The 17265-nt window shown below is 37.6% G+C and overlaps 1 protein-coding gene across 1 annotated transcript; it reads right to left on the bottom strand.

Annotated features, from left to right (window-relative positions):
* Positions 1–3617: 3617 nt before the first annotated feature.
* Positions 3618–17265, bottom strand: LOC134800511 (uncharacterized). Its single transcript, XM_063772981.1, has 9 exons — positions 17112–17265; positions 15637–15866; positions 14556–14712; positions 14191–14354; positions 13609–13741; positions 13074–13172; positions 12238–12455; positions 11361–11543; positions 3618–3848 (listed from the first exon to the last, which is right to left on the bottom strand). The coding sequence occupies exons 1-9, from the start codon at positions 17152–17154 to the stop codon at positions 3621–3623; spliced, it is 1455 nt and encodes a 484-aa protein (XP_063629051.1). The 5' UTR covers positions 17155–17265; the 3' UTR covers positions 3618–3620.

Genomic DNA, 17265 nt, shown 5'->3' with positions numbered 1-17265 from the left:
ATGTATATATATATATCTGTCTACATATCAAAATTATGGACCAGACCAGGACTGGTCCATAAATTCAAAGTCGCTCAGTGAGCTATGGAAAGGGCTATGCTCGGAGTCTCTCTGAGGGATCGTATTCGAAATGAAGTTATCCGTCAGAGAACTAAAAAGTCGTCGACATAGCCCACCGGATTAGCAAGCTGAAGTGGCAGTGGGCCGATCATATTAGCCGTAGAACCGATAACCGTTGGGGTAGACGAGTTCTCGAGTGGAGACCGCGCATCGGCAAACGTAGCGTAGGACGCCCTCAGACTAGATGGAGCGATGACCTTCGCAAGGCGGCTGGCAAGAGCTGGTTCAGAGTTGCCGCAAATCGTGCTCAATGGCGTGCAATAGGAGAGGCCTATGTCCAGCAGTGGACGAGAGTAGGCTGATGATGATGATGATGATGATATCAAAATTATATTTCGCAAATAGTAAATTAAAAATGAAATATATTATTTGCTAATCCGTCAAGTAGTCTAAAACTAGAGCATGGACGGAAACTACTGCAATGACCCTATACCCTGGCTGTTGAAGAAAAGTTCCGCGCAGAATAGCTCGCGCATTGTATTTGCCCTCGTACAAGTCGTACATTATATTTAAATAAACGTTCCATTTTAGGATTATAGAATTTAATAAAATGTATTTTGTAGAAATGTATTTTGATGCTTGAAGTATTTGAAATACAAAATACATGTGAGTGCAGTATTTGAAATACCAAATACAAAATACTTTTCCAGGTAGTATTTGAAATACAAATACAAAATACAAAAATGTATTTCAAATACGTATTTCAAATACATGTAATTGAAATACTGCCCAACCCTGGCTGTCGCATGATGACGTAGGCTTGTGTCAGTTAGGTGACCTAGAAAAGACGGGAATAGAGTACCAGGCGGAGTATATTATTATACCATGCTATGGCCTTTACATGGCGGCCATCGCGAAGCACCAACATAACTTAATGTAATTATTGTCGATATCGATAGTCACAATACACTTATCACTAAATAACACTGTTTTTGTTATGACGTAACTTAAATTGATTAAATCAATATTTTTCTGTTACTTTAATAAAACCATTTTCTTTTAAAAGATGGGTCACTGAGCATCACACACACACACACACACACACACACACTACGAGTACATTAAGTGAATGATTATGCCCAGACATCAGTTCGTTTGTATTTAACTTTTAGTACCCAAAGGAAGTAGGGGACACAAACACTTTAGTACCGATAATAAGAACAGCGATATTGTGCAATGTTGTTAATATACAATTACAATTATGTTTAACACTTTGACTACCGAGAACCCGCCTGGTAGGCACTCGTAATGTTTGCTCAGATGCCGGACAACCCGCCCAGCGGGTTGTTTTGTACGCAGATATAGACGACCGGTTTCTGGGGTAGTGCGCCGTTTTTTGCCCGGTTGCGAAAGTGTTAAAGACTAAATAAGTACCTACTTATCTACCCTCGAACGATGCATATAGATCATTTGACATGCGAATGCGAGTATGCTAAGAATAGAAAGTAAATAGCAACTGGGCTCAACTGGTGATAACCCGGGATACAAGCGGGTAAGCGCTAATATTCTATTATATTATTCTATTCTATTCTACTGTGTTCGATACCAACCTTAAAATAAATTTTAATAAACCTGTGTGAGTTGAAGCCATTGCGAGTCTACTTTCGCATAGATTAAAAATAGAAACTTAATATATGGTAGCGCCATTCCGAACAATTTCCAAAACCTGAATGGACAGAAAATCAAAATAATTATGTAATTATTAACCGTCTCACAAAAAATTTAAGGAGTTCGGTTAGAAATGCAGCTTGAAAATCGTAACTAAGTATATAGCAGGATGTATTTCGTCTTTCGTGCCCTTTATGTGTTCTTCTATAGGAGCATTTACCCGGAGCACTAGCAAGCGTCTATCACTAGTATAAGCAAACACGACCGCGATAACACTCGGATATTCTGTTTGTTTGCGTATTAAAAATAAATTGACGGCTTTGAGTAAAAAATAAATATAATATAATGTTTCTAATTACAAAACCTGGTGCATTCACCCGTAATATACTTACTAGTAGCTCTGTAAGCTAACCTTGCGGACCCCCATGGCCATGGCAAAACCATTTAAAAAAAACCGAAAATGAAATCAGCAAAAACGAAACTATTATAATTCATTTATTAATATAATAAATAACTAACAATATATTGTTTTTTCTAAAGCCAAATTGATATAATGTTTTTCATTTATGAGTTGAATCTCTATGTAGTTATATACCTATGGGTTGCGAAACATTTTTCAAATATTTTTAATACAGTGGGGAGTAGCATAGTCTAATAAAACATGGTCTTCCATTCCCAGAGTGACACGGGCCTACGTCACAACAACATGGCCGCTATATATAGCGCTATCGCATATTATCATATAGCGCTGTCGCATGATGACGTAGGCCCGTGTCAGTTAGGTGACCTAGAAAAGACGGGAATGGAGTACCAGGCGGAGTATATTATTATACCATGGGGAGTAGTACCTACTGCGATAGGTCGGTATTAGCTTCTATTGTTTTTAAGCCTTTCCGGAAAGTAACGTTCATCAAAGGGTTGGTTGATTAGCCTGGGTAAGGGTGTGGTATCAATGCGAATATCAAATCAAGTCGAATTTTTCAAATTTCTATATGCCTCTTGGACTATTCTTTCGGTATACATAAATATGTGCTGCGAATATAAGTGCTACGCCGTAGCCCAGAACTTAAGTTTTCCTGCTATGATAAGATAAACGGCTCGATTCGGGAAATGAATTAGAGATTAACTAGATACGATATAGTAAAGATATGTGACGTTCCACGGCAAAAGGTACCTTATGGCGGCTGGCGCCGCGAATCTCTAATTCATTTCCCGAATCGCGCCGTCTGATAGTTAATGCGCTTATGAACGTCAAATAAAGCTACACCGGCTCCAACCCTACACCTCTGCCTCGAGAAGAAATAAATCCGCCCTCAATTGGAGGAGGGTATCCCAATATGTAGCGCAAACTGCGCAGATGATGGGTTTATGCTTGTTGTGAACAGGGTCGCGTTTCAAAGGCCAGTGACCTGTAAGTTATATCTGTGTTTCAAACAAACATGGATGCAGAATCTGGGTGCCAATCCAAGATGCCAATCGTTTGCACCGTAGCGGACAAAACGGCAATATCTCTATCATTCTTCTATCGCTATCGCTTCGACAACGAAACGCTTTGTGTCTCTCTATCACTCTTCCTTATAAGTGCGACAGTGACAGTTGCGTTTCGATCGCTACGGAGCGTTAGCGATTGGCAGGTTGGTTACGCGGCCAGGACAGGACAGGTATTAGAAAACGCAGAAATTATTACCGAATAGTTTGTACAGATGTAGTGCATAATTGTTTTACATCGTACTTTCTCGGAAACGTTCTATTTGTCATGCTACTTCAGTCAACTTCAGTACGTTTTGTACCGAGACTGACTGAAATAACAAGACACGTTCGTACGTTTCCCTTAAAATACGATGGAAAATAATTGTGCACTACTGTAATAAAATACTAGCAAATACATCAATTCATTTATTCCCCTTCAAAAACGCCAATTGTATCTGGTCGACAGACAAGCCCTTGGTTTCGGGCAGCAGGCGCCACGTGAACAGCACACATGCGAAGCAGACAACGCTGAAGGCGTAGAAGATGGGTCCGGGGCCGACGAGCGGCTGCAGCATCTCGAACAGCATCAGGCTGATGAAGTTCATGCTCCATTGCATGAGGGTCACAATGCTGTTGCAGAGGCCGCGGACCTGGGAACAATGCGATGCTTTTTTAGGGTTCCGTACGTCAAAAGGAAAAAACGGAACCCTTATAGGATCACTCGTCCATCTGTCTGTCTGACCTTCCCCCCCCCCCCCTTATTTCCGATACTACTGGGTCTAAAATTTTGAAAAAAATACACTAAAACATTCTTTACCTATATCTATGACAGGAAAACCTATTAGAAATGTGCAGTCAAGCGTGAGTCGGACTTAATTACTGTTTTTGATCCGACCCGGGTTTTTTAATCAAAGCCATTTCATTCACATTCCACGTAGGTAATAAAATACATTGTTAAAAATTGGGTGGGCGTTTCTCAGAGATGACCTTCGGTGCCTGACTTCGGTGCCAAATTTTTTTTTTAACTTATTTGATATGCGACTTTATTTCCTAAAATCTAGCCTTAATATAAAAAATATTGGTAGTGGAGGCCTCCATTAGAACCTTATAGTTTTTAAGATATTTGAGATTTAAAAAACACCGAAATCATGTGCAGGCACTGAAATCAATTGGCGTCACCGAATTCAATAATGCATACACAAAAATCACATTTCAATTTTATATCTCAACCATATTACATTTTAATCATATTTTTCATTCTTATTTGATTATAAGCGATGTAACAAGGCTAATGATGTCGAAAGCTTACATAAATGTAATAGATATAGACCCAAGATTTTAAAGTAATCTAATTACGACTTGTAAAACAACATCTCTAGAAGATATCCCACACTATTTGACTGTCCTCATATAATAGGGTGATGGGCGATGTATGGTCCTGGAACGAGTTTCAGACATGTCGACCACAAATTCGCACATTAGTGCCATAAAGGAGAAGGTGTTTGTTTCACACAATCCGACCGCACACGCATCAAAAAGAAACTTATGTTACCTACACCCGATAAACAAGAAACTTTTGATCAATGCTCAAAAAATATAAGTTACTTGACATTTCTGCCAAGAATTTGGCAGACAATTCTGCTCCTATTGAGCAGCCCAGTATGAACATGGAATTGGTTCCAGTCATAACCAATGATTTAATAGATTTAAACTAGGTGTTAAGACAAAAGATTCTGTCTCTGGCAATTTAGTTTTAAATAAATATAATGAAAAATACTGCAAACATGGAAAGTATATCCACCTGGTGCATCAAAATATTCAATGTATTAGAGGAAAAAATTTACAGATAGAACTTTTTTTGAATGATTTTAATATTGATATTTTATGTCTTACTGAACATTGGTTAAATAATAATGAATTAATGCCCCAATTTAATAATCACCAGGCGGGAAGTTCGTTCACCAGACTTAGTTCCATACATGGTGGGTCATTAATTATATTAAATAGTCAGTTAAAATTTAAGGAACGTAAGGACATTGTATCCATGTCTGTTGAACGGACTATAGAACTAAGTGCAGTAGAATTAGAGCAATTTATTGTTGTCTGTGTGTATAGGCCGCCATTAAGTAATTTTGAATTATTTGAAAACATAATGGAATCTGCCCTACTTAAAATATCATCTTCTAGTAAGAAATTGCTTATATGCGGCGACTTTAATGTAAATATTATGGAAAATTCAACAATGTCTTGTAGATTATTGAATCTTTTTAAATCTTGTAATCTCAACCACATGTTTATGGAGCCCACTAGAGTGACTGCTACTAGTGCAACCTGTATAGATAATATTTTCACAGATATTTTTCCTATTGCTAAAAAAGTTATCAGCAATTTAGAATCAGACCACTTAGGTCAATTAATGGTATTTGAGGCATTAAGGAAAAATACCATGAGAAAACAAATAACTTTTGTACCAGTAACCTCGGACCGCGTGGAAAGAATGAAGCTAAGTTTAGTTCAGGCGCTACCCTTTTTGTCTTCCGATATGAGTCCTAATAGTATGTATAATTCATTCTTTCACACTTTTATGGATCATTATAATGCGATATTCACCTCAAAATCGGTCGTAGTTAGTGGTGCATCAGTTTTTAGTGAGTGGGCTACTGCGGACTTACATCAAAGAAGACGTGAACTGTATGCCTTATATGAGGAACGGCGGTTTAATCAGAGTGATGAATTTAAAGAACATGTGAAGGAGTATTCGAAGAAGTTTAAAGTAGATTGTCATATAGCTAAGCGAAATTATCTAAGTCAGAAAATAAAAAGTAGTTCCGACATTGTTAAAGCAACCTGGAAAGTTATAAATGTGGAGACTGGTCGCTCTAAACACACAATTAAAGAGCTTAAACTAAACATTGATAACAAAATTATAGCTTCCAATTTAGAAGTAGCTACAGAATTTGAAAAATTTTTCACCGAGGTACCAGTATCCACAACTAAGGATTTAAATTCATCACCCTCATCTGCTGTTACATTATTAAAACATAACGCTCCAGAGTGTTGTGGAGACCTTCATTTTGAACATGTTTGTACCTCAGATGTAATAAAGGCGTTTAAATCAATTAATGTCAAAAAAACTAATGACCTCTGGGGAGTCTCTGTCCATGCTGTCAAATCCTTAGTTGAAATTGTAGCGCCTGACTTGGTAGTTATATTTAACAACAGTGTTGATTGCGGCGAGTTTCCTGATCTAATGAAACATAGTAAAGTAATTCCTTTATTTAAATCTGGTAGCAGCTCTGACCCCACTAACTTTAGACCGATATCTGTGCTACCAACATTTAGCAAGATTTTTGAAAAATTAGTTCTTTCTCAATTAGTACGACATTTTAACGTTAATAATTTGATGCATAATAAGCAGTTTGGTTTTACACGGGGTCGCTCAACAACCGATGCCGGTGTTGAGCTAATTAAGCATATTTTCGATGCCTGGGAGGAGTCACGAGATGCTTTAGGTGTCTTCTGTGATTTATCTAAGGCCTTCGACTGTGTTTGTCATGAAACATTAATCAGGAAACTTCATTATTACGGAGTTAGAGGATCGGCACTGAATTTACTTAAGTCCTACTTAAATGGTAGAATACAAAGGGTCGATGTGAATGGACAGCGATCACCTGGGTCATTGGTCTCTATGGGTGTACCACAGGGGTCAATATTGGGGCCTTTCCTGTTCCTTATCTACATAAATGACTTGCCATTCCTTGTTAAGACCCACCATGATATAGTATTGTTTGCAGACGACACCTCACTTATTTTCAAAGTCAAACGACAGCAACAAGCTTACAATGATGTAAACAATGTCATTTCAAAAGTAGTAAATTGGTTCAATGTTAATAATTTATTGTTAAATGAGAAAAAGACTAAATGTATTAAGTTTGTCACTAGTAGTAACGTAAGGCATGTGCAAACAAGTGTCATTGTGAAGGATGAGGAATTGGAATTAGTTGATAGTACAGTTTTTCTTGGTATAACTTTAGATTCTAAACTCCAGTGGGGTCCCCATATTGCTACTCTTTCGAATAGACTGAGCTCTGCAGCTTTTGCAGTGAGCAAAATCCGTCAGTTAACTGACGTGAAAACAGCTCGATTAGTATATTTTAGTTACTTCCATAGCATTATGGCATATGGTATTTTACTGTGGGGCGGTGCTTCAGAGATAAATACCATTTTTGTTCTGCAGAAGAGGGCTATTCGAGCAATATACAAAATGAACCATAGAGACTCACTTACAGATAAATTTAAGGAAATTGACATAATGACAGTGCACTGTCAATACATTTATGAGAATATTCTGTATGTACATAAAAATATTGTAAATTTTAGGAAAAATTGTGAAATTCATAATATTAATACTAGAAATAAACATAAGCTCGCAGTGCCCTTCACTCGGCTCCATAAAATTAAAAAATCATTCATGGGTAATTGTGTAAGATTTTATAATAAACTTCCAAACCATATTACTGAATTATCTATTAATAAATTTAAGAATTATGTAAAACGTAAACTTATTTCTAAAGCTTATTATACCACACAAGACTACATGAATGATATTACAACGTGGGATTAATTGTTATTCGAAATGATTATTTATTTATTAGGTACATTTGATTATTGATGAGGAAATGGATATTCCGATGTAATACTATCTACTTCTTTTGTTACTTATGCTTTTTTTTTGACATTTAGATTTTATTCTAGAAATTCTAGACTAGTATTTTTTTATACAATCTTTTTAATGTTTGACGATCCTTTTGTGAAATTCTTAGTGTTAAATTTGATATGTATAATAATCCAATTTTATTATGGAATAATATTAACATCAATAAATTGCTCTGATAATTAGATTAAGATTAATTACGATTCATAAGAGCTTGTTGCTAGGCCTACATGAATAAAGTATATTTTTGATTTGATTGATTGATTGATATATAAAGCAATGTGATGCAATACGGAAAACAAGTATTTTTGAATAACAGAGTTTTAAAGCGTGAACTCCATCAATTTAAAACTATTTGAAGTGGTCGACTAATGCCTGAAGATCTAATTACCCGTTAATTATTTGAGGGTGCTGGAGATCTCCAGCACCCTCAAACACTTGAGCTAATTTGTAACTCCTATATTTAGACATAAAGACATAAGACATTGAGGATTGTTAAAACATTTGCTATGTTCACTTTGGGTCTATGTCTAGGTCTCATTGCCTTTGAAGCGATCTCGACATTAGAAGGCCACTTTATTTTTAATCCCTTGTTCTGAACATCCTGTCCCTTGGGTGTGCATAGTACTTACATACACAAGTTATTGTAAAAGAAGTGGGATCTAATTGACTGCATTCATTTAACATACCTGACACGTTTAAAGGTATCGAGGTGTAGGGCCTCAGGTGATACAGAGGACAATTAACATAATTTACTTCATTGGTTTGAAGAGAATATCAAGACAGAGAAAGAAACATTGGGTCTTCAAGTTTCAACACACGTCTGGTTTAAAAAACTACTCATAGTAAACTAGTGATCTTTTGTACCTATTATGACTTAATTTATTTACAAACATAATTTTACGTTTATACTACGTATCTTGCACTTTTTAAGTGTGATAAATTAGTACAACAAACTAGGTTACAAAGCAGGATTTGAATTCAGTGATCACTTTTTTGATATCGGTGGTCAAAAAATCCACCGAATCCAAGGAAATCAACACCAGCGATGTCAAAATTAATCGCTTTTTAGCAATTACAGAAATAGCATGAGTGATACAGAGGAGATGTAATAATGATGGATTTACGTACTTTCGAGGATTTCTTAATCACTTGCATAACGATAAATGCACTAAAACTTTCGGAGTAAATTGCACCACCGATCTCAAAAAAACATAGAACCAAACCCACCGAAGGACGGTGAAACCTTTAAAAAATCACTTTATTATACTGTGACTGTACCTCTGCTCTATTCAACGGTTAAGGCACAACTAAAGCATACTATGTTTGAGACACTGAGTTCCTGGTTTACAACTTTGAAGGAGTACCGACATGTTTTGCAAATTACACCGAAATCAGGCACTAGCCCGGGACACATCGTAAATTTGGTTTTATTCAATGAGTTGAGCAAACACATTATTGTGATATAAAGAATATGATAAGTTAACTAATACCCTATGCGTGAATACCCATAATAACTCCGATCTAATGCCCCATCTTGAGTAATAATTTTTTGTTTCATAAAATCTGGGTGCGGGACACTCCCACCGAACATCATTTTGGGCATTTGAATTTTTTTTTCTTGTATTATATAAATAATAAATAAATAATTTGATAGTGCCCCAGACAGAATATAGGTTGAAGATCATGCCTAAATTAATTCAGATTTATTGAACAGTAAATTCAATCATTTATTGCCCCGGACACGTAAAAATGGCCCTCCTGCGAAATGCCCGGGTAATGTACAACCCTTGGAACGCGAGTTCGACTTGCACTTGACCGGGTTTTTTGATGCTGACGCTCGTTCTGAAATTTTTACTGAGTCAAAAATAGTAACATATTTAGCTACTGATGTAGGTAATTGAAGCGTTTTTTAAACGACTTCCAAATCTAAAAGGAGGAGGTTATCAATTCGGTTGTGTTTTTTTTTTTAATGTTAGTTACTCCATATCTCCGTCATTACAGGACCGATTTTGAGAATTCTTTTTTTAAATGTACCTATGTATATGCAAGATTGGTCCCGTTATTGTCAAAACTCAGTTCTGATGATGGGATCCATAAGGAATCGAGGGAACTCTTCAAATCTTAAAGGCATACATATAGTAATTTTTGTGTTTTTAATTTTTATCAACTAATCAAGCATATACATTCAAAAAGGTGACATTTGATGAAGTGGAACTGCTGATGATGATCAGAACGGAACTCTTCAACGAAGCATCGTTCACGTTTGGCGATTTGTCCTCTTCGTTATGTTTGCTAAGCAAGTTTTTAAGCCACATTTTTGTCATGCTCGAGTTCTGATGATGGGATCCACGAGGAATGGAGGGAACTCCTCAAATCTTAAAGGCACGCGTATAGAGATTTTTGTATTTTCATCAGAAAATCAAGCATTTTCATTACTGTCGCATTTGATGAAGTGGAACTGCTGATGATGATCAGAACGGAACTCTTCAACGACGCATAGTTCACGTTTGGCGATTTGTCCTCTTCGTTATGTTTGTTCGTTAAGTTAAGTTTTAAAGCCACATTTTTGTCAAGCTCGAGTTCTGATGATGCGATCATAAGGAATCGAGGGAACTCCTCAAATCTTAAAGGCATGCGTATAGAGATGTTTATATTTTCATCAGAAAATCAAGCATTTTTATTAAAAACTGTCGCATTTGATGAAGTGGAAGTGCTGATGATGATCAGAACAGAACTCTTCAACGACGCATAGTTTGGCGATTTCGATTTTGAGGGTTAGGTTAGGATAGAACTGCGACCCTTAGAGAAACGAAATGCTACTAGAAAAGTGGGCACCTAAGGTTAGGTTAGGTTAGAACTGCGACCCTTACAGAAACGTAATATGCTACCAGAAAAAGGTGACGGAAGTGGATTACTATATGTGGTGATCAGTTAAATACCAGCCAATAATTTATATGGCATTTCAAACTATTTTGAGAAGTCGGTTTTTTTCTATTAAAGATTATGAATGGTTTATTAGAGTGTTATGTATGAAACGATTAGTTCAGCCGAAGTTTGGTTCGGTAAGGTTTGAATCCATCATTCCGACATTCGTCCGAATTTCGTATTCGGACAACTCCATATTCGTGCCATATCTATATTGTATCTTAAAAACACCAACTCCGAAGTTTATTAAATCGCGCTATATGCTATTACGCCATCAATTTCGTAAAGTTAGTGCTAAAGAAGAGTCAAAATCTGAAACTCGAACTTAACTGCGGCTACTTTGTGGATCACTTTATCAATGGTAAGGTTCTGTTTCTGTTCAAAACTTTCCTTCAAGATCTAACTAAACGCGACGCTAATATAAAATAATAAATAATGTGTGGAAATGATATCTTTTCGTTTCGTTTTCTGCAAACGATTGTCATTATGGCTAGGCCTCCAGTAGATATGTGGTAGTTACCTCAGGCAAGAAGACTTCGGACATTATGATGAACGGGACCACGGCAGCCCCGAGTGTGTACGCGAAACTGTAGGCGTAGATCAGTAGCGCTGAGAACCAGTGCGGTGCCCAGCCTAGTTGCAGCTGCGTGCCTAGAAGGAGGGTGCACAGCCCAGAGCCCAGAGAAGACACGATAATCAGCATCTGTTGAATGGAAACGCAATATATTTAAGTAGTCGTTTGAGGAAAACCGCTTCGACATAAGACGTAAAACGCCAATTACGCAACGAAAGACCTAAGCCCTCACACGTACAACACGGCCGATTAACTCTACTGCCGTGAATGTAAAAGAGTTTTAAAGTTAAGAGAAAGTTTGGCCTGACCAGCCACATAAGAGCTCATGAGAGGAAAACCCCTTGATTGCTGAAGTCGCCGTCATAATATGGATTTTTATTGTCCATTTAGTTTTTGGATTTTTTTTAAACCGAAGGAGCCATGGATATTGGCGAGGTCTACAGCTCACAAAGTGACAGTTAGTAGATTTTTAAACAAGAAACTTGAAAGAGAGCCGTTGGCCGTTGCACCAAAAATATATTTAGACGCGCAAAGGAAGGATAGTGCCAATAGTTAGATGGTGAAATGGGTGTTTTTACCCGAGTTGAACACTCTTCTTTTCATTTCGACTGTGAAAAAAGTAAAATAAATGTGCGTTTTGTAAAACATTGCATCCAAGCAATTCCATTATTCCAAGGAATCAAGGGTGTCATAAACGTCAAGCGCCTATAATATTCGGAATACAGTGACTGTAGTACACATTGCAATTTGCAGGTTCAGTTGCGACTGGTATGTCGATAAACTTATTATAGAAACATAATATCACTTCTCATGCACGACTCACCTTCCTTCCGCATCTATCCACCAGCGACACGCAAAGTAAGCTAGTTATCAGAAACAGGATAGCCAAGAAGATAGCACACATGTTAGGTGGCAATGAAGGTACTGCTGACTTGAACAAAGGCTCAGCGTACACCTGGACAGCTAGTGACCCCATCATGATTGACATGAATACCAGGGATGACGTCACGAACAATGCCATCTTCGAGGATCGCGAGTTATCTGTGGAATAAAATGATTAGTAAGTATTCGGAAGTTTTATTTTTATCAATTTATTTATTTATTCATTTTCGTACCACTTTCACTTAACTGTGTACCATTAACGGCCGGTTAGCAGTCAGTATAAAACTGATGGTCAATGTCAAATCCCATACCATTTGTCAGGAATGTAACGGTTAGACGTTACTGAAACACGACTTAAGTCGCGCTTTAAAGTACAAGTTAGAATGAAAATGCCCAACTACACAATAAAGTACGTAAGTAAGGTGATAATAAAGTCAGGTACAGATGTATTGCACAATTGTTTTCCATCGTATTTTATCGTTTCGTATTTGTCATGCTACTTCAGTCAACCTCAGTACTTTTTGTACCGAGACTGACTGAAATAGCAACACACGTTACGAACGTTTCCGTGAAAATAAGATGGAAAACGATTATGCACTACATCTGAGTGTATCAAGTAGGTAACACGTATGTACGCAAGAGTCAGAGGGCCTACCGCGAACCATGTTTGACGTGTTGCCTCCCTGTCACACTTACGTACGAATTTACAAGTGCGACATAGAGGCAACACGTCGAACATGGTTCGCGGTAGGCCCTCTGCACTTATTTCGAACTTACGTAAGAACTTGAGTTGCGATATTAAACTGTCTTGAGTTTTCTTTCCAGTTGACTTCTGAGCGTTGTCTTCTAAGAGAGCAGCTGCAGCTGGCTGGGATTCTGGAAAATAAGTAAGTAAATTTGGCTTAAGATGGATGCGAATAAATCCGAGTATATCGGATGTCGGGAGGAAGTAAAATATAATTGAAATGTATTTCTAGCTCTGTATTTATTTATGCATTTAATAAATCATTATTACTAAAAAAATATAAATAACGCACAAAAGGCGGATTTAATGCCAATGACACTCTCCTGCAGCTGTTTTTGTCATAGGCGCCTTCCCACATCCGATATCGGAAAGGCGCTTCCGATAAATTCAGCTATGTCGGAGCAATAATATATGTTTGTGTGCGTTTGTATACGCATAATGCTTGTTGTAGTGTGCGTGACCGCTAAAAATGGCGCCCGAGCGTGCCCCCGGTGCCTAGCTACGCGGATGTAGGATCCTACATCCGATATCGGATCGAACAATGTGAAAACGCTCTAAAGCGAATACCTTTGTCCTGTAAGAGCAAATCATCAAGGCTCGGGTCGTCTCTCGCTTCTCGCTTGATCTTCGCTAGTTCAGTTTGGATTTCTTTGGATGATACATCTGTCCATCTGTAAAACGCCAACGACTTCGCTGCTTCCTGGAAATAATAAAATATGGTTTTAATAATGGTTATAAGAGAGTACATAAGAATACTAACTACTAAGTTTTTGGCAAAAATTTCATTTTTGGTACAAGCTTCTATCGCTGACTGTACTTTTCTTTACATAGGCAACTAATACTCATCGAGACTATTCTAAAAACCCCAAACACAATTAGGTTGCGTTGTTTTATCACAGAGTAGCTCGATTGTACCAACATATTGCATTGTCACCCGACTTACATATGCATGCAAATTTTCAGCTTCACCGGAAACCGGGAAGTGGGTCAAATTTTACTTGCAAGATTTGACCCGTATACAAACATAGGTACGAGTAGGTACATTGCAAGTTAAATAAAAGCTGTAAAAATTATAAAGAATGTAACGTGTGTTACATTCTTAATAATTTATATTAAGAATGTATCACAATAGTGTGATAATAGAATCACCTCATAATTCCCGATAAGTGCCAAATAAACCGGCGAATCTTTAAGCGTCATAAAAAGAGCAATGCTCAAGACTGACATCGAGAGCTGGATGAGTACCATAGTCCGGTAAGAGAAATACCCGCCGATAATATAGCAGAGCAAGATTCCGAAGAAGTAACCAGTTCCTGGAAAAAACAGTGACATTATTCAACCAGAGAAACTTTACTACAATTATATATTGATCGGTATTTAATCCTTAAAGTTGATAGAAACTTCTGAGTTGGCGGCGTATGTTGAAAAGTCCAAAATCGTCAGGGCCAGGTCAATATTTCGTTTAGTAGCACCTACCAACTAGACCATAGCGGATAGGTACACTGGTTACTGACCTGCACAAGCCGTCAGTCCGCCCCGGACCGAGTCTTCAGCCAGTTCCACGATGAAGATGGTCGCCACAGCCTGACCGCCAGCGCCGATGCCTGACAGTGCCATGGCTATCAACACCATCGTTACGTCGGACGTAATGGAGATTATAGCCCAGCCTAGCTGAAATAGACATGTTGTCAGATGCTGTAATGTTGTGAAATAGTACCATTGCTTGATTGCCACGAGTCGCTGGACAAGACGAGTCCTTGAATGGAGGCCCAGAGTGGACACCCGAGGCAGCGGTAGATCACCGCAGCGCTGGGTGGACGACATCCGACGACACGGAGTCGGGACTGGATGAATCGGGAAAAAGATCGACAGGAGTGGAAGAAGAGGGAAGAGGCATACATCCAAGATTGGATCACCAAAAGGCCACCATGATGATGATGATGAGTACCATGATATTGATGGAGACCATTAGGGGATATTTCTTAAGGATGCCTCACGCTAGAACGTTTGGGGTCCGGGCCGAGGCATCCAACACTTCGTTTTCTATGACAGTGATCGGTGATCACGTAAGGTGCTTTTTTGAAAACTGAAGTGTACTCGTACCCGGACCGATCTAGCGTGAGTTATACTTTTAGCTGAACTGCCAACACGGCTGCCCTCAATAGGGGGTATTACTGCAATGTTCTGCCGCCAGAGTGCAGCACTAAGCTAGCTAGTAAACCATAGAGTAACTTATACATACTGTGCCTTAAACTGTTTTTTGACAAGTTTTCACAGACAATAAAATATGACATTGATGCATCAAGGCGGTTTGTTAACAATTGTAAACATTGCAGTAATATCCCCTATAATAAACTCGGAATTGTATTATGCAACAGGCTCACTAAATACTCACCAGGAATGGCATACCGAAAAACACGCAACCATATTTCCTTCCCAACTTGTTGAAGATTGTCCCACAGAATGGTGCCGTAACCAATAAGCCTCCTACGTTAATCAGGCTTCCGAACAAAGATATCTCGAGCAATGTCATGGGTCTATGTAAGACTGTGGAGTTCGATTTGAATATGTCCACTGTCACCACAAAATACTCACCAGAAATGGCACACCGAAAAACACGCATCCATATTTCCTTCCCAACTTGTTGAAGATTGTCCCACAGAACGGTGCCGTGACCAAGCCTCCTACGTTGATCAGGCTTCCGAACAACGATATCTCGAGCAATGTCATGGGCCTATGTAAGACTGTGGAGTTCGATTTGAATATGTCCACAGTGACCGACGGCCAACTCATCGTGGCGCCAGTTATACTGGCTTGAAATGCAACTGAAATGTTTACAAGTTTTTAACAGAGAGAGGAAAATTAATGGAAATAGATTCTTATTCATTTTCACCACACCAGCTCGGAAAGCCTTACTTTGCACTTCAAAAACTGATAGCAAAGTTGCATTTTATTCACATGTGAGGCAAAGTAATCAAATGCAAATTTTGAGTTGTTTTCTTATGTTTGCTGGTAGAATTTACTTTTAAATGATGATTTTGGATGATAAATATTTAATAACATTCATTTGGATTTGATTTGGTTTGATTTTGTTGCATATTTTACATTTAATATTTGCTTCGGGTTGGTGTGGTGAAAAATTTTGTGTTTCACTCGGGGGCAAATTTTGTTTAACCCTCGTGCTTTGAAACCCTCGCAACACTCAAGATTCCATTTTTTGAACCACTCGCTACGCTCGTGGTTCAATTTTGGAATCTTTCGCTTGCTCGGGTATCAATGTTAGCACAAGCGGTTAAACAACAACTTTGCCCCCTTGTAAAACAAATAACTATTATTCGACTATAAGTAGTCTGTATCTTTAGGTATTTAAATAAAAGTAAACAAACAATTTGTACATTTTCGGGTAGTTATAACGTTTATTGGTTAACCGACCAATTACAAAACTGCCTGGATCAGTCACAGAACGACAAACAAACAAACAAACAAACAAACAAACAAAAATTTATTCGCAGAAAAAGGGTAAAGATTACATGTGTTAGTGTAAAAATAAAATATGTTTCACCTTTTTCAACTGTTTTAAACAGTATGCAAATATTATAGAGGATATTAATTAGCATTACATAACAACATAAATTAATCCGACAAATGGTAACTTAACATCAGTAAAAATGTCTTTAACCTACATTATTTGATCGTGTAATGTTTTCATCTACCCTCAACTGGCTTAAGGAGCTATTTTAGGGTAGATTTTGTTTACTTTTATTTAAATACCTAAAGATACAGAGTATATAGATATTGATTAGTGATATAAATAGTTCAACATAGGATACTCAAAGAGTACATAGAAGTCTATCTAAGCTAACACCAACTTGAATACAACAAAGTAAGGGAGTCTCATTACAAATGTCATATTTTCATAAAAAATTGTCATTAATTATGACATTGCCACACTTTGTCGTTGCAAAAACAATCACTTCAGTCTTTTCCAGTTTGCCTTTCCGAGAAAATATTTTTATTTAGTTTTCCCATTGGGAAGTCCCTCTACCTTCGGATCAAATGACATAACTAACCCACAACAGTCGACAAAATTTGTATTACTAAAGATTTCCTCATTTTGATTCAACACTTGAACACTTCTAACAGTAGGTAATAATTATCACAATAGTTGTCTTATTTTAATTGTTCCATAATGACTGAATTATATTGTTTTGATTCTTGTTATAT

Source organism: Cydia splendana, chromosome 20 (assembly GCF_910591565.1).
Source record: "Cydia splendana chromosome 20, ilCydSple1.2, whole genome shotgun sequence".
In the NCBI taxonomy this organism is placed as follows: Eukaryota; Metazoa; Arthropoda; class Insecta; order Lepidoptera; family Tortricidae; genus Cydia; species Cydia splendana.
The sequence above is the reverse complement of the archived record's forward strand: the minus strand, read 5'-3'. Positions and strand labels throughout refer to the sequence as shown.

Coding starts and splice junctions, on each gene's coding strand:
- LOC134800511 (XM_063772981.1), bottom strand. CDS start 17,154: ATGAGGAAATCTTTAGTAATACAAATTTTGTCGACTGTTGTGG. Junction 13,742..14,190: donor CACTTATCGGGAATTATGAG/GTGATTCTATTA, acceptor TATTATTTCCAG/GAAGCAGCGAAGTCGTTGGC. Junction 13,173..13,608: donor TTTGCTCTTACAGGACAAAG/GTATTCGCTTTA, acceptor CTTATTTTCCAG/AATCCCAGCCAGCTGCAGCT.